Here is a 23,025-nt window from a genome sequence, read left to right as displayed (position 1 = left end):
TTACACGATATAGGACATTGACAATTTTTATTGAAACTGTTCTAAATCAAGTGCATACTTTACACAAATAGTTCTGGCAGCTTCTGTCAGCAGATAGTATGTCACCCATTCATTACGAGGTAACGCCACAGAAATGATCAACCGTGATGTAGCAAGAAATCCTAGGTATTGTGCCTGCCAAGTGCACTTTGGTACAAGGGGTGGCCTCGCGAGAAGGAATTTGTCACACTATTTGTACCCGTCTCAGTGAGGGTTACGAGGCCGGCGGTCAGTGACAGTTTACTTCTTTGAAGTTTGTACCCACCTCTATTTTAATGCCTAATTGTCTACTTACATTCGATGCTAGAATTTGTGCATGTGAAATAGTTTCTAATTCAAGCGATGATTTCACGCAAGATATTTCAACCCCCATTAGAGCCATCCCAACTAATATGCTTTCAACCAGCATTAGGGAACGCGTTGGTCGATGGTGTTTTAATTACCCCCCGATCATCTCGAACAGCATGAATGAAGTCAAAACAAAAAGCTCTCTTCCCAAAATTCAGTAGCCTATGCTGTTACCAATCGTTCGGCAGCGCAATAAATTTCCAAAATTTGAAGCAGTCTGACCTTGCTCGAACCCCGGGAGCCGCGGGAGAGACCAATTTCCGGGGCCTGCCAATATGATCTTTATTTCATTTTTATTAGTCACTTTCCCCCGGGCCCGGTTGACCACCCGCGGGTTTTTTTTTTCTTTTCGGGAGCAGCCGTGCTCGTTGAACAATTAACCTTGAGTTGGAGATATTTTTGGAACCCGGTTCTGCGTTTTTGCGGGGAGAAAATGATTGGCGATCGGCAAGAGTCAATACGGTTCGGGTTCACGCTGGGTGGGAGTTCTAAATTTAGAGTAAAATTTCCAACACTGTCCAGATCACGCGTCGTCTGCGCGCTACCTTGGGCGAGTCTGTTTCAATTACTGGAAATGGGATTTTTCGAAACATTCAAGTGTGCAATGTATTAATGTGGTTGTTTTTCTTCCTTTCTGTTTGCTTTCAGGCCTGCATAGACGACAATTTGGACATGGTGGAATTCCTAGTACAGAACGGTGCCGACGTTAACAGAAAAGATAACGAAGGATGGACACCCCTGCACGCCACATCATCCTGCGGGTGAGATCCTCAATCGTTGTTGAAATATGCACCACCAAACCTAACGATCCCCTCCCACCTCTAGATTCCTCAGTATAGCCCGCTACCTGATAGAAAGCGGAGCCGACCTGGCGTCGATCAACAGCGACGGCGAGCTGGCCCTGGATCTGGCCTGCTCGGACGCGATGGAGGACCTCATCCAGCGACACATCGACGAGCAGGGCATCGACTGCGAGGACGCGCGCCAGGCCGAGGAGAAGATCATGCTGAACGACGCCAAGCGGTGGCTCCGCAGCGACAGCACCGACTGTGATAAGCCCCACCCGAAGACGGGCGCGACGGCCTGCCACGTGGCGGCCGCCAAGGGATACGGCAAAGTGCTCGCCCTGCTGCTGGACGGCCGGGGGGACTTTGACAAGCAGGACGTGGACGGGTGGACGCCACTGCACGCGGCCGCCTACTGGGGCCAGAAGGAAGCCGTCCAGATGCTGCTGAACGCGAACGTCGACATCGACGTGCAGAACTACAGCGGCCAGTACGCGATCGACATCGCCCAGAAGGACATCGTGCCGCTGCTGGACGAGGCGCGCAAAAACAACCTCAAACGACCCAAACGGCGTCCGGCTAGTCAGATTAGGTATGGCGGTGGAATGCGGTGGGTACTTCAAGTTCATATTCTTTTTTCAGATTTAGACGTGTGACGTTTTTGTTTGTCCTGTGAGAAGTAGAGTAGAACCTAAAAATTAGCCCATGACATGAATTTAACCTGGGCTGCTGAGTCGCTTAACATTTGAAGCGAATCCGATTCCGACTCCAGCTTCTAAAACATTACCAACTCCGACTCCGGCTTCTGGAGATTAAACGACTCCAACTCTATCTCTTCAAAAATACCCGGCTTTACTAAGTTTACTAAGTTGTGGAAAATTAGCACACCGACTACAACTTTTGAAAATTCAGTAACGCCGACTCCGGCTTCTCAGATTTAGACGACCCCGACTCTGAATCCTTAAAAATGCCAGACTCCGGCTCCAACTCCGAATTCGCAACCCTGCCTTTTACAATACGTTGTATGCTCAGTTTAACACAGGGCGTTTAGATCCTACTCAATGAAAGATCTTTGCGATCAACTTCTCGTAGTAGGCCTGGCCACGCCAACAAAGGAAGATGGGCGTGCTCGACCCAGAAATCTTCAGGAAGCTATTGAAATAAAAAAAATCTGAAACTTTCAGAATAACTCGCTATCTTCTCCCAGGAGAATATTTACAAAGCTTTTAATTCAGGTATTTTTTTAGCAAACCATTTAAAAACATTCTGGTTCAGCTGAATTAGAAAAACCAAATCTTTCATTTTATCAGATTTTTTTTTCTTCTGAAACTTTCGCTATTGGCTCGGCAATATTTTGTGTAATTTTATTAGGAGAATTTGCTAGCCTCCCAGTAGGTTATTTCGCATGTTCTAGCAGAAAATTTTGATGTTCAGGTGTCTTTTCTTGCTGATCCAGTGGTATTTTTGAGAGATTCTTTTGTCAATTTTGTTATTGTAGACAACGTAAACAAGCAGTACTGGTAACATAATAAATTCGGTAAAGCATTATTGAACAATTAATTTCATGTTAATATAAAAAAAAACAGTTAGTATGTCTAGACATTTTTTTTATTAGGTCCTATAAACATATGAAACACAATTATGCTTATTGGACTTATAACAAAAAAACTGTGGATATGTTATAAAATATATTTTCAAATGAAAAAAGACAACAGACTGTAATTTTTGCAGCTGCCATAGTTTCACATCCATTAGGATTCCTGTTAAAGTAGCAGACAATTACGAAAGAACATCAAACATTTTAGTTAGATTTTTTTCTGTCAGATATTAAAAACAAACCTGTCAAATTAATTTACTAGTATTGACTTTGCACAGCTGTTGCTTTTAATCAGCAAAATTTTCAGCAAATATCAACAAAATCAAAATGATTCTGCTAATTTAGCTACTAGGGGAAATTCTCGTATCTTTGGCAGGTTAATCACTCGCACCTAATTCCATCCAATTTGCTGATTTTCACTATTTAAACAACTAAATTTGCAAAACTTTTGATATAAACTTGCTTCCTCACTTCTTATTGAGCTATTTATCACTCGATTTCAGTTGAAAACGCTTTTAATTAGCTTTAATTGAATGTCAAAGTTCTTACCTGCCAACATTAGAGGCACGCTGGAATTAGATGCTGTTCCCCTATTTCCTTTATATCTAACGATTTAAAGAAAGCTCGTTTGAAGTGTTCGGTAGACTGTAGATAAATTTAAAAAAACACATTCAATAAGAAAATTAATGACGATGTGACTTTAGTGATTGTATTGTGATTTTTTCTAGGAACGAAAAAATAGATGAAATCGTCGCCATCGTGCTAACTTGTCGTACGTGCATTTTGGGCCAAATTGAGTTAAGAACGCCATTTTGTGCAGCCCATAATGCCTCACCTTTTGACCTTCACAGATCCCCAAAATTCGATTTCAATCCTGAGATATTCAACAAAAACCGAAAAAACTCCGTGCATTTTTGTCGTTTGTCGCACGTACAAGCTAGACTACCGTAAACATTTGTAATTATAACTCGGGACTCCAGCAACCAACTTCAACCAAACTTCGGGACAATGCACAGAATGGTCAGCCAAACAAAACGTGTTTGTTATTGTTTACATTGCGTGCTCTCGTTTTTGTATATTCAAGGTCAAACATTAAAACGCGTTTTTCTCGGAACGTCAAAAAGGCGGGTGCGACAAGATAGCACGACGACGTCGAAATGTTTTGATTGTGTGTTAACTTCTGAAACGATGGTCTTCTTGTTTAATGTATCTATAAACGACGGTTCGCTAAACCCCTTTCCTCCCATTTCAGAATTACGGACACTATTGAGAATAGCATCGAGACCCCTACCAAGGTCATCAGGGTCGAGGTGAAACCGATCGACAGCAAAGAAAAAGAAGGTGAGTCAAGAGATGCTTTCCCCGCCCTCATTCTTTTCTTTACGTTTTCCCACATCTCGTGGATTTGTTTTTTTTTGTCTCCGCGCAATTTTCGCGTAATATTTTCCAAAAATATATGTCTCATACTGATGGATGGTTTCTTCGAACGACAACTGCTCGATATCATTTTGGGTAAATTTAGCACTCGCTAGTGAAAGCGAGGAGGAGGAGCCAGAAGAGGAAGAGGAACCTGAAGAAGAGCAAGTAGAAGAAGAGGAGGAGGCGGAAGTAGAGCAGGAGGATGCGGAGCATAGCGGGAGTGATCGCGAAGAAGATCAAGAAAACGGCCAAGAAGTCGACGAGGAGGCGGAAGAGCAAGAAGAAGAAGAAGCGGCAGCAGAGGAGGAGGAGGAGGAAGATGAGCAGGAATCGGAACCGGAAGTTTCGGTAGCGTCGGAATCTTCGCCGTACTCGAGCAGCTCGTCTTCGTCGTCGTCGTCGTCGGCTGAAAGCAGCATGACTGAGTCGGACACAGGTACCAACCATTTGCCGGATGTTCCAGTTTCTCTATTCTGTTCGTGTTGCAGTACTACTTCCGGATTTGCGCCAACCGCTCAGCCTAATAGTTATAAATATTCGCAAATATTTTGTGCCGCGCGCCTAGTCGTAGTTGCTGTTTCTGAATTTTACTCTAGGATTGGAACGTTGCGACTCTTCAGCAATGATGGAGTTTCCAAATTTATTTTTTTGCATGCCATCTACGCTCCTCAGTATCAAAATTCACGACCTGAGCAAAATTCAACCGTTTTGGATTAACCAAGGACAAAATTCGTTTGTTTTTCTTTGATTGTGTTAACATTTGAAGCTCGCTCGCTACATTCTACATTGCAGCGACACCTATCCATCTTCCATCTATCGCGACATCTTGCAGCAGTTATTGAAGCTAGAGCTACCGATACCGACCAACAGATGTCACTCGGCGTTCAATCGTTGACCACATTGTTTTACCTCTCGCGCACATCTCATAGCTAACTCTCCTCAACCGTATCGCTACCACGACCACTTTCTAGTTTGTTTTGAGGTTTCTGACTTCTAGTTTGGTTTGTCGAGTTTCGCGTTTCAAAAATCGCCCTCGACCTGACCGTTTTTGCGTTCTTTCTTTTTCCCCTTATTTTTCAAAATTGTCGCGCGTCAGAGGACCTTCGTTCCAAACCCGTTCCGATTATTTCCCGTCCGACGCCGGTTCCGGTGGCCGAGCAGATTATCGTTCCCAAGCCACGTGACGCATCGCAGCAGCAGCAGGCAGCGCCGCCAGTTCCGTGGCGTCGTCCACGGGCGATCCCAACGCCTATTCCGACGGCTGAACACGCCAAGCTGCAGCAAGAATACCTGCAAAAGTTGCAGAATGGCAACGCCTCGTACAACACTCGTAATGATGGCAGATTTATTTTTATTTGTTTTGCGCGTCTAGTTTTTGTTTTTCATCAGAATCCCGCCTCAGCTCATCAGTTCGTGCCATTTTGTAACATCCATGTTTATCAACGTATCGCTCGTTTTTTTTACATATTTCAAAAATCTCGAATTTATATTGAACCATATATAAAGCATATCTACAAAAAATCGCCAGTTTATGTTCGCCGCATCCCTCCTTTACATTAAAAATTGTATATTATTGATCATTTTAAATATATTTGGGTCATTCCATATTAAATTGTACCAACTCTGAAACTGTCTCAAAGATGTATAATACTTTGTGAAACTTTGTGAACATATAAGACCCTTTGTAGTATTTTAACACACTGAAAACTATAAAAAATAACTCTTCCGCCGACGTGCCTTCTAAGCACTGTTGTTATGGGACATCAATTCTTTTTTTAACAAAACTTCTGTCCATCCATTTCTTATTGCATCGTCCATACAAGTCCACAAACAGTCCTACAGTCATGGAAGATGTCCTTACCAAGTGTTCTGTATCAGAAAATCTTTGGTTTTCAATCGATTTGGTGCACACTTTGATTTTTGTTTCTATTCACCAAATTTTGTGACAAAAAATACTCAGAAATGGATTGGAAATGGACAATTTCTTAAATTCTTAAATAAATTTTCTTCAATTTCTCTCTGCAAAACTCTAATTGAGCCGTTGACGTGCCATCCGAGCTACATTATTATGGCAAGGACACTTTATTTGTGTTTTCAGAACATTTACAAATTTATAACAAAGTTTCACAAAGACTGAATCACATTTCCGAGACTTCAGGTTGTGTAGCCTGTATGGAATGACCCACCCTAGATCCGCTAGCGAGTGTAAATGGCATATCGATACTACATGCTTCAACCAATACAAGCACACTAACCCTAACCCCACTTGTTTCGTTACAGAAGTTCCTGAGAAGGAGAACCAGCCAACAGAGCCCGATGTGATACTGCGGCGGACGCAAAGCTTCGAGAGCGATGAAAAGTAAGTTTTATCTTTCAGTCATACTTTTTTTTTTAATCGCTTGAAGAGTTTTATTTTTAACTGTGTTAACTTAATCGTGCTTTTAAATGTTAAAAAAAACAATATCAAATTTTGTAATTTTGAATGGTTTATTTATATTTGATTACGATAATTTTGCTACCATTCCACTACCATTTTTTATTAATCAACAAATAATCGTTGACAACCTGCACATCGTAACAAATCACTCACGGAATGAATTTTGCAAATATTTACACACCGTCATGATTTCTCTAAACTCTACTACCAACCACAAACTCACACTGACACACTGCCGTTCCGGAACTCGGCCCTACCCCCCTCGCCACCACCAGGTTCTACCAGAAGTACGTCGAGCTGCGAGCCCGAATACAGGCCAACTCGTGCCCGATCCTGCCCAACACGAACCCCGCCGTCGCGAACGCGGCCGCCAAAACCGCCGCCAGCAACAACTATCTTGTACAAAGGTCTGCCTCGTTGAAGGACCACCGGACGTTAAGGTAAGGTCTTTGTCGTTTCACCACTCTAACCGTTTTTTTCGTTCTCTAATTTGCTCATTCGTGTACTTTTTAATTCGCGCTTTCTAAGAAAATCAATCTGTTGCTCAAATCATGAACGCTCCACAAATACTAACATTCCTTACCGTTTTTTAGGAAAGCCACCAGCAACCTGGTCCTGGGAAGCACCGGCAGCACCACCACCACTGGCACAAACGCGAACGTACAAACGCAGTCGGCCACGTCGCCACCCACTAGTCCCACCGGAACGCCCGTGACGGCACCCAGCTCCGGACAGATTCGAAGGTTAGTGTTTGTTGGTTACTTATTTTACCGGAGCCATCAACCGGTGTGGCCTGGCCAGCGGTTCTTTTTACAGCTTCAAGAGTGCTAGTTAGAAAAGAAATATCATTGTATAGTTCATGGAAAAGAGTTAGCAGTAGCAGATGCAAGAGTATTTCAAAGTTGTACTCAAATGGTCCCATCAAATCATGAAAGTGAGATTATTCTTCGAGTGAAAGGGTTAAATTTTTCAATGTTGCTCAAATTTCTAAAATTATGGCGTATTATGGCCAAAATAAACACAAAAGATATTCCAATCCTAGTAACATTTTAGCTTTTAAGTAGGTCATAAAACTTGGGTGGCCACCTCGGGAAAAAAACCGGGAAAACCGGGAAAAAACTAGGATTCTTATCCACCGGGAGAAAACCGGGAAAAACTCGGGAATTCGACCGACAAACCGGGAAAATATTTTAAGTTTCGTTAAAATTTGACAAAAGCCTCTTTAATGTATTCAATATGTTCTTTTCTCAATAAGAATATTATTCCTGTTATTCTAAATGAAGAATTCGCGAAATCTATGTTTGAATTTGTGTGATAGACTCATGCTTCTTGGCTATGGATTTTTTTCTGTTGTATCCCCAGGCGAATTTGTTTTTTTTTTTAATAAAGCAAAATGTTTGCTCTACCAGCGGTTCTCAACCTGGGGTACATGTACCCCTGGGGGTACCACGAGCGGTCTCAGGGGGTCCGGAAGACAAACCCCGTAATGGCGGACATTTACCCCATCTTTGCTAAAATATTAGTTTTGCATAAAATTAAAATTAGGATTTTTTTGTAAGTGGAAAATATGGATATCATGGTACGAAAACAACATTACAGTAAATATCTCTCTAAATTTAAAGATCAAGACTTTTCCTTCAAATTGTCACACAAAATACACTCTTTTAAAATATTTTTCTTGGCCTGTATCTCAGCAACAAAAGAATGGATCAAAAATGTTCAAAAAAGAATGCTGTAAAGAATTTTCTCAACCATTTGATTTTTTAGAGATAAAATAGAATTACAAATTGAAAATAGCTACAACTTCAAAAAAGTATGTGTAGTATGCTTAAATCTGAAAAAAAAACAAAGAACAAGCCTTAGTCTCAACATTTGAATGCAAAAAGTGTTAAAAAATGCATTTTACGCTAGTTCAGTTGTTTTGCAATCATTAGTCTTCAAAAAATGTAAGATTTAACGAAATCAAAAAATGAACGAAAAAAAACTAAAGATCGAAAATTTTCAAAAATTCAAAAGATTATTAAATCAACCCAGACATGCTTAAAAATGATTCTAGACGCAAGGGAATGCATTTTAAATTGATTTCAGCTGATTGCACTTAAATTTCCATTAAAAGTTTGATGTTTTTAAAATAATAATTTTTTGTCCCCTGATTTTTCGGGGCAACAAAAACTTTAAATAAAATTTGTACCCGCCTGTGTTGTTGAAAAAATCACAGCACGATAATTTTTTAATTGTTTTTACCGTTATGTGTTTTGGGTTTTTTAGAAAGTATTTTTTATTAAAATTGTTCTAAAAAGAAAGTTTCAAGGTATCGTTTTTTTTACATTTTTATGGCACTTTTCCTGCGCTTCTGCCAAAGTGTATACATTTTTGTTTGGACTAATGATGCAAAAAGACTTTTTTGGTTAACAAGAAAGTACTCACATAATTTCAGCAAAAAAAAAATCACAGAAATTGTTAATTCTTGGAAGAATTGTTCTTTTTGAATTCACAAAACGAGCATTTACATCAAATCATTTTTCATTTATCATCAAATCATTTTTTCATCATTTTTGTAAATCTATTTTTCAAAATTAATAAATTCTTTTATTAACTTATCTTATTTAAAAAAAACGACTTTTGATGAAAAAACCCAATAATTTGAAAATTAGAGGTTTGATTGATAACAGATAAAAATGGCTTCGTTTACAATTTACTTACTTTTTACTCAAGATTTGAAAGCTTTCTTGAGGAATTCAAACTTTGAACCAAATGTATGCGTTCAAAAAGTACGATGATATTAACGTTAGCCTAAAAAACATTGTAATTTGGTTTAAAAACATTCCGGAAAATTCCTTCTGGTCTCGGGACAAAACCGGGAAAAACCGGGAAATTGAAAAGCGAAATCTGGTGGCCACCCGGCATAAAAGCCAATTTAGGCCGTATGAGGGTTTCCAGAACCACGATAAAACCTGTAAGTTTAAAAATGTTACTAGGGAAGATTGTCTAAATTTGTATATTTGTATTGACGAGAACTTCGTCTTAGGGCTCTATACAGGGTGGTAATCCAAAATTTCGCGGAGCGAAATGAAACGCTTTGGTTTCACCTTCCCCTCTCGGCAAATTCCCCCTCTTCTTAGCGCACGCTGGTTGGTTGAATAAACGTTTCCCAATCAGTCAATCGAGAGACGTGAGATTGATGTATCTAAAATCAGCCCTACTCTACCTCATAATTTTCGAATCGTCGACGGGCAACAAGCGAATAAGGAGGTATAGGAGAATGGGTGCAAAAAGGCGAGGCATACGTCCCCGACCTAAATCAACAAAAAGCGGCTCGGTCAGTCCCGAAAATTCATTCTGTTGCTGGACGTCGACGAGTCAACATCAGGAGCAGATGGCCTAGAGGTCCGGTAGCAGACGGCTTGGGAGCCCGCGAGCAGATGGCCACGCCAAGATATTCCAGCAGGCATGAGCGGGAGTCGATCATTGGCCACCACCTGGAGTGGCCGGAGGCCCCGGGGATGTTCCGATAAGGGGACATTTGCGGAACTATTAGATTTGGGGCAATATGGGTATCAAACTTTTGGGATTTTGATACTGGACATGAAATTTGACCTTTTGGCAGTAATGGTCACCACCTGGAGTGGCCGGAGGCCCCAGGGATGTTCCGATACGGGGACATTTGCGGAACCATAAGATTTGGGGCAATATGGGTATAAAATTTTAGGGTTTTTGATACTTGACATGAAATTTGACATTTTAGCGGTAGTGGCCACCACCTGGAGTGGCCGGATGCCCCGAGGATGTTCCGATACGGGGACATTTGCGGAATCATAAGAGTTGGGGCAATATGGGTATCAAACTTTAGGGATTTTGATACTGGACATGAAATTTGACATTTTGGCAGTAGTGGCCACCACCTGGAGTGGCCGGAGGCCCCAGGGATGTTCCGATACGGGGACATTTGCGGAACCATTAGATTTGGGGCAATATGGGTATCAAACTTTAGGGATTTTGATACTGGACATGAAATTTGACATTTTGGCAGTAGTGGCCACCACCTGGAGTGGCCGGGGCCCCGGGAGCAGGAGTGTAGCCAGATTTTGGATCGGGGGGAGGGGGGCTTCAGCCCGAAGCCCCCGTTATCCAACGTCAAAATAACATGAGACCATCTTTGAGCAGAAATAAATTGATATTAAGAAATAACTCTTTCGTGATTGATTTTGTGGCCAAGAAACGCAACCATTAATAACTATAAAAAAAATCATTCACTTTTGTGTCCGAAGTTCTTCGTCATGATGGTTATGCCTGTAGCATTACCACAGCACCTTTTTTTGGTCATTCTCGGGTTCAACTCTTATGTCATTTTTTTTACCCCATTGTTCCAAATTACTCTTTTGTTAAGGTCCCATTGAGAACCAGAGAGATATCCGGTAACCTCTTTGTAAGAAAATTCTGGTCCAGTCTCCAAAAATTGAAATAACAAGCCATAGTTTCAACAAATGTATGAAAAAATGTTTTTAAAATTCATATAAAACTAGTTCAATTGTTTTAGCAATCATCCATTTTCAGAAAAAAAGTAGGATTTGACGAAAACAAAAATTTAAGCGAAAAAAAAGCTTTTTGCGGTTCTGAACATCGAAGTTTTCAAAAATTTCATTAAAAAAAACTTAACATGCTAAAAATGATTCCAAATGCAGGGGAATGCATTTTGAATTAGTTTCAGGTGATTTGACTTAAAATTCCATTAAAATTTTGAAGTTTTTTGAAAAAAAAAAAAAATAAAAAAATATTCTGTTGCTCCCTGATTTTTCGACCCGATTTTCATTAATATTTTTATACTTTTACTTTTAAACTTACTAAATTATACACAGAAAAATTATTAATTTTTTTTTTGTATCTTAAATTTTGAAAAAGGTTCACACAAACGACTAATTAAGTTATTTCGAATATCTAATAAATCATCGCAAAAATTCAAATAGTGCTATGTCTAACGCAAAGTTAACGTACAGCATACAGTCCAGAATCGATTATCCGAAGGTTTATTGTTTGGGTTTTATTTTATTTTCTTACTTTTAACATCAAATTCGAGTTCTGCGACCCCATTTTAGCCAAATTTGAATAGTTAATTGCCTAATAAATTGGGAAATGCATTTTTCAATATTTCTTGAACGCCATTTTAGCCGCCATTTCGGATTTGAAAATTCTAATTAACTTTAGAGTTGTTTATGGGTCATACTTAAGCTGGACAATCAGAAATAAGACAACGAGAATATTTTTTTTCGTGATTCGATTATTTCGAAGTGAAATTTTTCCAAGACCTTCGGATATTCGAGTTTGGACTGTAATCTAACATATTTCAATGAGATATTTTATTACATACTAGATTCTACATTTCTTCGTACTATCAACGGTAAACTTAGCGTAACTTTCTACACATGAGCCACTTTGGATATAATTCTTACACAGCATAGTTTAGCTGTATGATTCTCCTTGCAATCAGGCAATTTACGTTCGATTTGCTAGGCTCAAATTTTAGCACTCATTGACTCTAGCCCGTCGATGAGCCAACCAAGCTGCAACGCTATGGGAGGTGCACTTCAATAATCACGTTCACTTTTGCTGTTATGTTCCCTCATTAATCGAATGAATAGTCTCACTTTCAATTAGCTCATTAAGTTGTAAATATCAAAAACATCAAAAGTCACGCAAGAATTTTCTGTTTATTTCCGTATTATGCGGGTCAATCTCATCTTCTTCGTTCGAATCGAAACGAATCAAACGCAAATCACTCACCGTGTCCCGTTGTCCTGTGTGTGTACGCGTGAATGTGTGTCATTCATAACCGTGATAAATATACCATCCATCGCACCTGCGCGCCTCTCCATCTCTCGATCGCCTCATCCTCCAGCATCACACCTGCCAACAACAACAACAACATCAACAACCTCAGCCAGAACAACAGCCATCACATTGCGACACCGGCGGAACAGACCATTGATAACAACTACAGTAGTAGCGATACTAGCGACACCTCCACCACCACCAACGCCGCTGTTGCGGCGGCGGCGGCGGCGGGCAACAAAAATCATAGCCTGTTCGAACTGAACCGAAAATACATCGAACAAGCCCAGAAAACGAAGATTAATAATGAGCGCAATAAATTTCTCTCGTCACTCAACGAGAAGAGGCAGCAACAGTTGCAGCAGCAGCAGCAGCAACAACAACACCAGGACAAGGACACGGCAGCTTATCAAAGAGCGGAAACGAAAGCGTCACCAGCAGGCTTCGTCGCGCAGCCGGCAACCGCAGAATCCGGCCCCGCAGCGGACGAACCGACGGCGGAACCGCCGATCACGCGGGCCCAGAGTGTAGGCGGCGTCTATGCCGCTAACGCCGCCACCGCAACTAGTCCTTCCTCCGCAGTCCAGAACCAGTATCCTGCCGTCGTAACTTCCACGAACAAACTTTCGCCGGGCAATATTTTCAAAAACTTCTTCAAGTAATTATCGACCAACGCGTGTTTGCGTGCTGCGTTTGCGCTTGTTGTGTACCGTGACCCCGTGGATATTGACCCCCAAGGCGACCTCTTTTGGGGAGGTAGCTCCCGTGGGGTCGGGTCCGGTACTTGTTGTGTGACTTTTGTTGTAAATTAACGTTTTCTTAGATGTTTGTTTGACCTTGTACCAAATGACTAGCCCAAGATGTGGAACGATACTTGTGCGATATCGCTCTTCGAGCAAGTCATGTGTAACTTAACCCAGTGAAACTGTTACGGAAGGCGTCCCCCGGTCCCGCCGTACGGCAGCATGCTGAACTGATTTTCGTTGACTCGCGCGCGTCCATCGCTGCAGTAGATCACATTTTCTAACCTCGAGCAAGCCCGTTACTCTCTCATCTAACCCGCCCATAACTTCGTCCATCAAGCCTGAATGCTCTGAATGTCGTGTTCTAAACCACCCCACCACAAACTCTGTATCGAACCTCCAACTGATTCTACCTTCTCTCCCCAACGCACAGATCCTTCGTTCCGCCGACGCGCGACGAGGAGAGCGAAACGCAGCGGAAGGCCCACGCCAAGCGGGTCCGCGAGACGCGCCGCTCGACCCAGGGCGTCACGCTGGACGAGATCAAGAGCGCCGAGCAGCTGGTCAAGAAGAAGAACTCCACCAACGCCGCCGAAGTGAGTATTGTCAACGCCAACGGTGGGCACCGACCGCGGCGACGCAGTTCGCTTCCCGAGGGGCCGTTTATTGTTTGAATGATTTGAGTTTTCTTGGGTTTGTTTTGATTTTTTTGAGTTTCTTTTTTTTGTTTTCAAAATTTTGAGGTTTTGGTTTGAGTCTCCTCCCGTAGGTCAAGTAAGGGTAAGTATTTGGGTTGGCTATTGTCGCGCAAACGTTGAGTTATCTGTGTGCGTTTGAAATTCTACAAAGTAAAATCGAAACTACTCAAAACCTCGCAAAACTGATATCTTGATTTAGGTACAATCGAAAAAGTTCTTCCTTATTTCCACAGACTACGCAAATGTATAAAATTAAGTCAATCTGTATGTCCGGTATCGAAATCCAAGATGTTTGAAACCCATCTTGACTAAACTCGTATGGTTTGATAAAGTTTCTTGTGAGGTGGTTCGAATGTCATCTGTTTATTCGTTAAAAATACAAATTTACGATTCTAGAAAATATAAGCTTGTTGAAATTGAACGAGAATTTGAGTTGTTTCCCACATTTTGAATTGTTCATCGGCCAATACAAAATAATAACAACCTTGCTTGAGCCACGTGGAGCTGTTCTGTTGTTGAGTTCTGTTCTTGTTTTTTCTTTTCTTTTTGTTTGACTGGGAATAATCAATATTGTTCGACTATACTCAACATATCATACACACAAATAAACATATTGTAAACACTTAACGAAGATGGAATGAACAAATAAATAGATAAATGCAGTTTTCCTGGTTTGTCAATTCTTTATAAATCCAATAATTTTCATAAATGTCAAGAAGTGTCCCAAATTGATCAAAAGAGAAAAAAAGAAGAAAATGAATTAACATTTTACTACCAATCGATTTTTAAAGTTATTTGGATGAAATAATATGGTTGCAATTACAAATTTCTTGATCACTCTTATTTTGTTCAATTTTAAAACAATTGTATTTTTTTAAAATTTGGATGAAATTTTGTCGAAAGAAGTCATTTTGCATCGTTACTTTTTCCATACAAGTCTCCATACAATTTTGGGGCTGGTCATACGAAATGGGTATTAAATGTATGAAATTCTGTATCTTGAGAATGGATTTTCTGATCGATTTGGCGTCTCCGGCAAAGTTGTATGGTTAGGACTTTTCGGGAAAAATTAAGTAAACGGAAAAAAATCCATTTTTTTTAATACTTTGGTGAAATTTTTCGTTTTTTATATGTTTTAGGGGACATAAAAAGGCATCTTTTGAGCCATAGCCATTGGTGCAAAATATGGTTAAGGAGGTATGATTTTTTGAATTCTCGAAAAATAGGTACAGGATTGTTTTTCATTTACAATCATTTAAACATTTAAATTTAACTTTTTATGACTAAAAGTTGAATTCCCAAAATGTTCGTATTTTTTTGACAACTTCCAAAATCTGAACAAAAAAAAAAATCTATTACAAATCATTTTTTAAGCATACTCGAGTTTTCAATTGATAAGAACTTAAGATTTTTTTTATAAACTTTTGATAAATTATATACATTTGGGCGTAATATCGAAAGATTGGCCCTTTAAAATGTTAGTCTTGATTTCAAAATTTTGAAAATATTGTTTTCGAAAAGATCGGAAAATTTCACGAATGTTTCATAGTTTAACATTAAAAATCGGACCATTAATTGCTGAGATATCGGCATTAGAAAATGGTGGGTTGTTTGGGTGAGACTTAAAAAACATAAATTTTCCTGATTTTAAACATTTGCATGGCAGTATCTCAGAAACTAAAGGTCGTATCAACAAAGTTCAAAAAAGAAAAATGTAGAGAATTTTCTCAGTTTATCAAAAATATTTTTTTCAAAAGTGGGCAAATATGGGCACTTATTTTAAAAAAAATGAATAACTGAGACTATTTTTAAAAAAGTTAAAAAAATAAAATGGCTATAACTTGAAAACGGTGCACTTTATCAGAATTTCACTACAGTACTTTTTGATTGCAAATTCAATTTTACATCGAAAACTTAAGTTGAAAAATTTTTGCGTCTAGTACTTCGATTTTTTGAAAAAAAATCAGTATTGATGAAAAAAAAATCATAACTTGGTCGAAGATTTTTTGCCCATTCTGGAAATTTCTGAAATGATGGCATTTTATGTCCCCTAAAACATATCAGAAAATAAAAAAAAATTAAAAATTGTGTTTTTTTGCAAATCAAGTTTTATTGACAAAAAGTATAATTAAAAAATCACCAAAAAAAAATTTTACCGTGTATTTTTTTTTAGTGTAGTCCTTACCCATACCTACAACAAATCGATCAAAAAAATCCTTCAAAAGATACAGATTTTTGAATTTTCATACATCATTTTTGTATAGACAGTTGCCAAATTTGTATGGAAAATCATATGCACAAACAAATGATGCAAAATGGCAAAAGAAGCCATACCAAAGGCATACCGAAGGCACAAAAAAAAGTTTCAGCCGGATTAAAAAATACAAAAAAAATCGAATTTTCCAGTTATTTATGCATTTCTTTTTAAAAAAGTTTAAATACTTTGGGGTTACATGAGTTCTGTATGACCTTGACCTACATTTAGGGTCCTTTACCTCTTCAGATTATAGACAAAGAGTGTCCTTATAGTTTATTCCATCTTCGGCTTTGTCGTTGAATCACATCTCAAGAAAAGACCTACCCTTCATGAATCATCCACCCTCCCACACTAAACGCCCCAAACACACACGCTGTATACATACTTGCTTACGAAACAAAACCCTTGTTGTGCCCCTTCAACCTCAACAGGGTGACCCGGCTGCTACCACAACAACCACAATCACACCACCAACCTCATCATCCTCTTCATCAACACCCGCTGCCGTTCCGACGCCGCCGCCACCGGTCAACGACCGCGTCCCGGACCCAAGCGGCGGTACCGGCAGCAGCAGCAGCAGTATTCCCGAGGTAAGCAGCAAGCAAGCTCCTTCGCCGAGCGATCCACCAGTTAGTGTGTCGGCCAGTTTTACCCTGAGTGCTCCGCCCTCGACGACGGCCAACTCCAAGTCAGCAGCAGCGCAGCGGACCGGTGATGGAGGTGGCGGCGGCAGCGGTGAAGGCGGGGGTGGCGACGGGACGGCTGACGACGGTAGCAAGATTAGTGTCTCGTACACGATCGCGGCTCCCAAGGGAAGTGAAAGCAGCGTTGCTGCGACGATCGGCTCCGCCGCCAAAGAGAAGAGCAAAGACGATGCCGTGTCAACGACGGCCACCTTCAGCGTACCGACACCTGCCGCGAACAACCTTAACAAGAAGACTGAATCCGACGAGTTTACGAAACCGACGGCGACCATCCGAGCGCCGGCCAGCTCGTTCAGCACCAGCAAACGATCCCTGTTCGACATTGATAACGCCAACTCGCTAACGCTGGCCGAAAAGCTACGCCAAGAGGCCAACAAGTACGCCGAAAGCGACAAGGAGAACTTTGTCAGCAGCGCGAAGAGTTCCGCGAAGACGTCGTCGGAAACTACGGCAGCTGCTGCCGCACCGGCCAACGTGACTCCGGCGGCCGCCGCCGAAGGTACAGTATTGCTGCGAAAGGACAGTAGTGCGCCTTCCTCGCCACTGCACCAGCACCACCATCAGCCCTCGACGCTGGCCGAACGGAGGCCGTCGTGGCGGTTGAAGGTGGACGGTGGATCCAAGGTAGGTTGCTGGTTTTTTGTGACTTCGCATGGCTTCAGCTTGACGACCTAGGACTTGAAACTCAAATGCCTTGTACAATCACATCAACTTCACCTCCCCCTTCTCAAATCTTCCCAAACAGTTCAAACTGGAAGACGCCACGGCGCCTGCCATCACGCCTACCAGCATCAGCAGCAACAACAACACCAGCAGCAGTACTGCCTTGGACTCCTCGAACAACACCCGCACCCAGCAGAATGAGCTCAATAGTATTTCAGCGTCCTCGCTGGCCCAGCGAAGGCAGAACGGCGACAGCAGTACTTTCAACTGTAAGTCAAAAGCCCCAAACCCAGTTCGAAACCCATGCCCATAATCGCAACTCGGCCGCTTTTTCCACAGCAACTCGGCCCGCGTCAGCTCCGGAACTTGCGACGACGACGACCGCGACCAGCAACGACGCCAGTCTGCACCTGCGGAGGTCACTCAAGAGCGAGGAGAACAAGGAGAATGACAAGGAGAACGACAACCGCAGCAGTGCCCAGGCGACGCAAGCCGTCATCCAGCGCAGGAGGCGCCCCAAGCGGCGCTCGACCGGAGTCGTGCACGTCGACATGGAGGTAAGGGGAGGGGGAGGCCGTTGAATTGGACTCGTGGGATTGATTGGAGCTTTTTTTGTTTCGTTTCAATTGCAGGATATTGATCCAGAGCGTCAAGATTCTCCGGTCGACGGTGAGGAGAAGGAGGTAAGTTTATTTGATTTATTGTTATTATCCCAAAATATCAAAAACGAAAGCAATGATCACTCTCTTGTGGGGCGTTCGTGAATTATACTCACTAATGCCATCGGTTGGATGACAAACAAGTGTTGCCAAAGGCAGTGACATCATTAGGAGACCATGCAAGTGCATCGAAAGAAAGGACCAAGGAAAGGACCAAAAAGCTGGGATAAGCACCTAAAGTAACTCTTTAAGTGCGCGAGCTGTGGGAGAAAACACACGGCGTACTCTAACGGCTATCTATAGTTTGTCACTTCCACACGAATCACTACTGAATACTCTCTTTTAAGCTCTCCCTCTCACTTTGAATGGCTCAGAAAGACGCTTTGTCGCTCTAAGCTCATTTAAAATCGTCTGCGATCGATGGTGTTTAAATCGTTTAAATATACAAATTATTTTCAAAGAAAAAACAAAAAAAAACTCCTCAAAAGTTTTTTCGAACATTGAAAATAGTTTTCAATGTATTGCTATTTCAAAATTGAGAGCACAAAATTTTAATTTTAATGGGATGTACTGCCGTTCTACGCATAATTGTCCCATGTTCAAAAAAGTGCAACTGAGAAAAACGCTATTGAAATTTTTCGATCGATCTCTGTGTTTCTACGCATAATTGTCCCGTGGGTTCCTATCCATCCAATGTGTCCCTAATCGCCCCAGTTAGTAGTTTATCACTCCTATTTATGATCCTCTTGCTATACAATAGGTAAACAAGGCATAATGCTTCGTTAAACTAATGATTCTATGAGAGAAAATACTTGGTGGGACAATTATGCGTAGAAGTGTAACGATGGGACAAACAGACTTGGTGTTGTTTTTGATGAGTTTCCGAACAAAGTACTAGATTTTATGTGTTTTTCTAAAAGTATACGACAAACTAAACTAAAAATGTCAAAAAGTCAAAATCGTCTAAAAATGACATGGGACAATTATGCGTAGAACGGCAGTGTATGTATCTCAGCATCCAACATCCGAACAACAATTTGAAGAAGAAAAAAAAACCCTAAAATATTTGAAAATTTTCTCAGCGTAAAATGCCTATAATTTTGAAACGGTATGAAGTCGTTTTTGATTTCAAAATTGATTATTCATTTAATAATGATTTTTGAAATTTTGTCTCACAATATTTTTTGTCCCTTCAAAAATCACTATTTTTTTCAATTTTCCACTGTTCTAAACTCATGCGCAAAATATGTCTAACACATTAAAAAAAACGTTACTTAATCCACCTTTAGGTGGTTGTTGCCTTCCTCACATTCATTAAGAGCGAGTCCACGAACAGGGCATACCCCTTTGTATGGGACGTCGTTTGGACCTCACCAATCTGCCTGAAATTTTCAGGGGTTGTTTGTACATATAAAACTAGCATCTGGCCAAAATATGAGCACGCTAGGTCAACGGGAAGTGGGGCAAATCGGGACACAAAGTTTGAAGGTTCAAAAACGCCAAAAATCGTAAAAAGGCTGTAACTTGGACAAAATTCAATTTAATTTAAAAATTCAAAATGCATCTGAAAGAACTTAAAAAATGCAACAAAATGCAGGATAGAGCACCCCGATTGGTTAAATCTAAAGGGAGTTATTGACATTTTAGTGAAAAAATAGCACAATTTTCAAACTCAAATAAAAAAGTGTTCCATCCAGATATCAACTCGGTTCGACCTGCAGCTTGTAGGGGACATCTGGGACTACCATCTGAAACTGAGAACGCTTTGGGTAAGGCAGTTTAACATATTAAATAGATACTTTTACTTTTAGTGAATTTTTTGGTTGTAAATTTTTGCTCGGGGGACCCCTTAGATCCTATTTTCTGATGATAATTTTATCATATTCGTGTTCCTGAGACAATTTCACGATAGAAACATGCATAAAAATGTTTATTTTCATCCATTTTAACCCTTTAAAAATGAAAGTTAAAAAAATTGAGATGCTGCTTTTTTTCTGGTGTCATCTAGTATCCTTGGAAACGAACTTGAATTTCAATAAATGTGAATCGAAGATTTTTTTTAACTTTCATTTTTTAAAAGGGTTAAAATGGATGAAAATAAACATGTTTATGCATGTTTCTATCGTGAAATTGTCTCAGGAACACGAATATGATAAAATTATCATCAGAAAATGGGATCTAAGGGGTCCCCCGAGCAAAAATTTACAACCAAAAAATTCACTAAAAGTAAAAGTGTCTATTTAATATGTTAAACTGCCTTACCCAAAGCGTTCTCAGTCTCAGATGGTAGTCCTAGATGTCCCCTACAAGCTGCAGGTCGAACCGAGTTGATATCTAGATGGAACACTTTTTTATTTGAGTTTGAAAATTGTGCTATTTTTTCACTAAAATGTCAATAACTCCCTTTAGATTTAACCAATCGGGGTGCTCTATCCTGCATTTTGTTGCATTTTTTAAGCCCTTTCAGATGCATTTTGAATTTTTAAATTAAATTGAATTTTGTCCAAGTTACAGCCTTTTTACGATTTTTGACGTTTTTGAACCTTCAAACTTTGTGTCCCGATTTGCCCCACTTCCCGTTGACCTAGAGTTCTCATATTTTGGCCAGATGCTAGTTTTATATGTACAAACAACCCCTGAAAATTTCAGGCAGATTGGTGAGGTCGATGCGAGATGGGTATGCTTTGCTCGTGGACTCGCTCTTAAGTCAAAAGATTCAGTAAAAATAGCAACGTTCCCCCTCAACATGTTCAACAAACTTTATTACTCATTTTTTTTTTGATAGGGTTCGCAGACCTTCAATATTTCTGGCTCATCGGCAAGGTCTGATAAAAAAAAACCTATCCAATGATATTTCGCATGGAAGATTCAGATAATACTTCTATCACAAGTAAGGCCTCCAAAAAAGTAATAAATAACACTTAAGTGCTAATAACTTTTGATAGGGTTGTCAGGCTCATTAGAAAGGTCTTTTTAATACCTTTCTGAAAATGTATAACATGATAGGTTTTCTTGAAAAAAAAAATACGACATACGCGAAAGTTGTTTTTTTTAGCATAACTTTTGAAGTACTTCACTAAACTTGCTGATTTTAAATAGAGACCTATGGGACCCCAAGACGGATCGAATGAGACTAATACGGTCAAAATCCGTTTATCGAGTCCGGAGATAATCGAGTGACAATTTTTTGTCCACCCACCTACACACATCCACACAGACATTTGCTCAGATCATGATTCTGAGTCGATATGTATACGTGAAGGTGGGTCTACGAGGTCAAATTAATAAGTTCATTTTTCGAGTGATTTTATAGCCTTTCCTCAGTAAAGTGAGGAAGGCAAAAATAGAAACATAGGTTTTTGAGATTAATTTTTTTCCGTGTTCCATTTTTTTCCTAAAAAGTCTTAAAATCATAACCTACAATTTTGCAGAAGAATCGATCAGAAAATCCCTTCTCAAGATCCTTTGAAATATGTTCTAAATTTGACTAGGGGGTGTCCATAACCGACGTAACTTCCAAAACGATGTATTATTGACCCACCTTCCTCGAGAAGCTGGGCATGCTAGAGCTCAAGATACATATCTAGAGTTTTTTAGTAGGTCCTATAAACATATGAAAGGCAATAGTTTATAGGTTCTTTAAAAAAAAATCTCTAGATATGTCCATGCCCATTTTGTATGCAAGCCCAAAATGACATCTTTTGACATAGGAGCAATTCTTTGTAAAATCGGCAGATTTATGTTTTATTTTATTTTATTTTTTTATTTGGCTCAAGCTTTGTAGGTTACCTCTGACCAAAAAAGCCATTTTGTATCATTGGTTCACCCATCCAAGGCTCCATATAACTTTGGCAGCTGTCCATACAAAAATAGTACGTAAATATTCGATTTTTTGTATATTTTGGAATTGTAAGCATTGAAGAGAACAATTTGAAAAAAATAATAGTTTACGGATTTTTTGAGCCATAGACAAGTGCGGACCAAATTTTTGTCGAATAGTTTTTTGGAAAAAAATATTAACCCGCAAAAAGAAATTTTAGTAAAGTGCGCCTTGTTCAAGATATATCCACTTAATGTTTGATTTCTCGGGTGAGTTTCCAAAAAGCTGAATGAGACACCGTGCCCTCCGGCACTAATTCTTGTTTTTCTCCAAATTGAAACAAAATTTGAACACATTTTTGAAATCGGTTCGTTGTAAGTAGGTCGAATACCGATGCAAAAAGGTCTTTGTTTGCTCTTTCGTCCTTTTGAAAACTAATCCGAGATTTTAACTGAAGAAATTTTTTTATATGTTTAAAAATAGTGCACACTTGTGATATTTTTTTTAAGGTTCACACAATTTCCTTAAAAAAATATCTAAAAAACATTGAAGGTTGGATCTCCGGTTATTGAGATACAGTGGGTTAAAGAACAATAAACATGAAATTTTGATTTTTTAAAGGAGGTACTAGACTCTGACAAACAAATTCGAACTTTTTCGTGTTTGAAAACGAAACGAAACTATTGGCACTACGCCCCCCGGGGCATGGCCTTCCTCTAACGTGGGATTTCTGCTCCAGCGCCTCTGACGAGACAGGAGAAACCGGGACCGACGTTTTACTTCACCATCCGATAGAAGCTCAGTGGTTAAGGCGGGAATCGAACCCGCGTCTCATAGCATCATCGGGATCGGCAGCCGAAGCCGCTACCCCTGCGCCACGAGACGTGTTTGACGGTTTTCCAAACTCGCAAACAAAGCGAAATGTATGCCGGTTGACAAACAAGGCAGGCACGCTGCCAAACTGTCAAAAAGTGCGAGATTGTTTGTTTGTCATAGTGTAATACCTCCTTAAGTCTCGTCCAAACAGCCC

The 23,025-nt window shown here is 40.3% G+C and overlaps 1 protein-coding gene across 21 annotated transcripts in view; it reads left to right on the top strand.

The window, feature by feature from the left end:
- The window catches only part of LOC120424884 (protein phosphatase 1 regulatory subunit 12A), a 124,767-nt gene that overhangs the window by 63,594 nt on the left and 38,148 nt on the right, over positions 1-23,025 (top strand). For 6 of the 21 annotated variants that reach the window (XM_039589149.2, XM_039589155.2, XM_039589148.2 and 3 more), the window contains 14 exons: positions 1,036-1,148; positions 1,213-1,782; positions 4,022-4,110; positions 4,292-4,624; positions 5,285-5,518; positions 6,469-6,547; positions 6,901-7,065; positions 7,219-7,368; positions 12,519-13,109; positions 13,628-13,790; positions 16,581-17,477; positions 17,599-17,785; positions 17,856-18,073; positions 18,149-18,199. In XM_039589149.2, coding sequence (XP_039445083.1) covers positions 1,036-1,148; positions 1,213-1,782; positions 4,022-4,110; positions 4,292-4,624; positions 5,285-5,518; positions 6,469-6,547; positions 6,901-7,065; positions 7,219-7,368; positions 12,519-13,109; positions 13,628-13,790; positions 16,581-17,477; positions 17,599-17,785; positions 17,856-18,073; positions 18,149-18,199 — 3,840 coding nt within the window. The remainder of the gene's footprint in view (positions 1-1,035; positions 1,149-1,212; positions 1,783-4,021; positions 4,111-4,291; positions 4,625-5,284; positions 5,519-6,468; positions 6,548-6,900; positions 7,066-7,218; positions 7,369-12,518; positions 13,110-13,627; positions 13,791-16,580; positions 17,478-17,598; positions 17,786-17,855; positions 18,074-18,148; positions 18,200-23,025) is intronic. The other 15 variants (XM_039589154.2, XM_039589153.2, XM_052709223.1 and 12 more) reach the window with 15 other exon arrangements.

The sequence above is a fragment of the Culex pipiens genome, chromosome 3 (assembly GCF_016801865.2).
Source record: "Culex pipiens pallens isolate TS chromosome 3, TS_CPP_V2, whole genome shotgun sequence".
Classification (NCBI taxonomy): Eukaryota; Metazoa; Arthropoda; class Insecta; order Diptera; family Culicidae; genus Culex; species Culex pipiens.
This window is presented reverse-complemented; position numbering and strand designations above follow the sequence as displayed.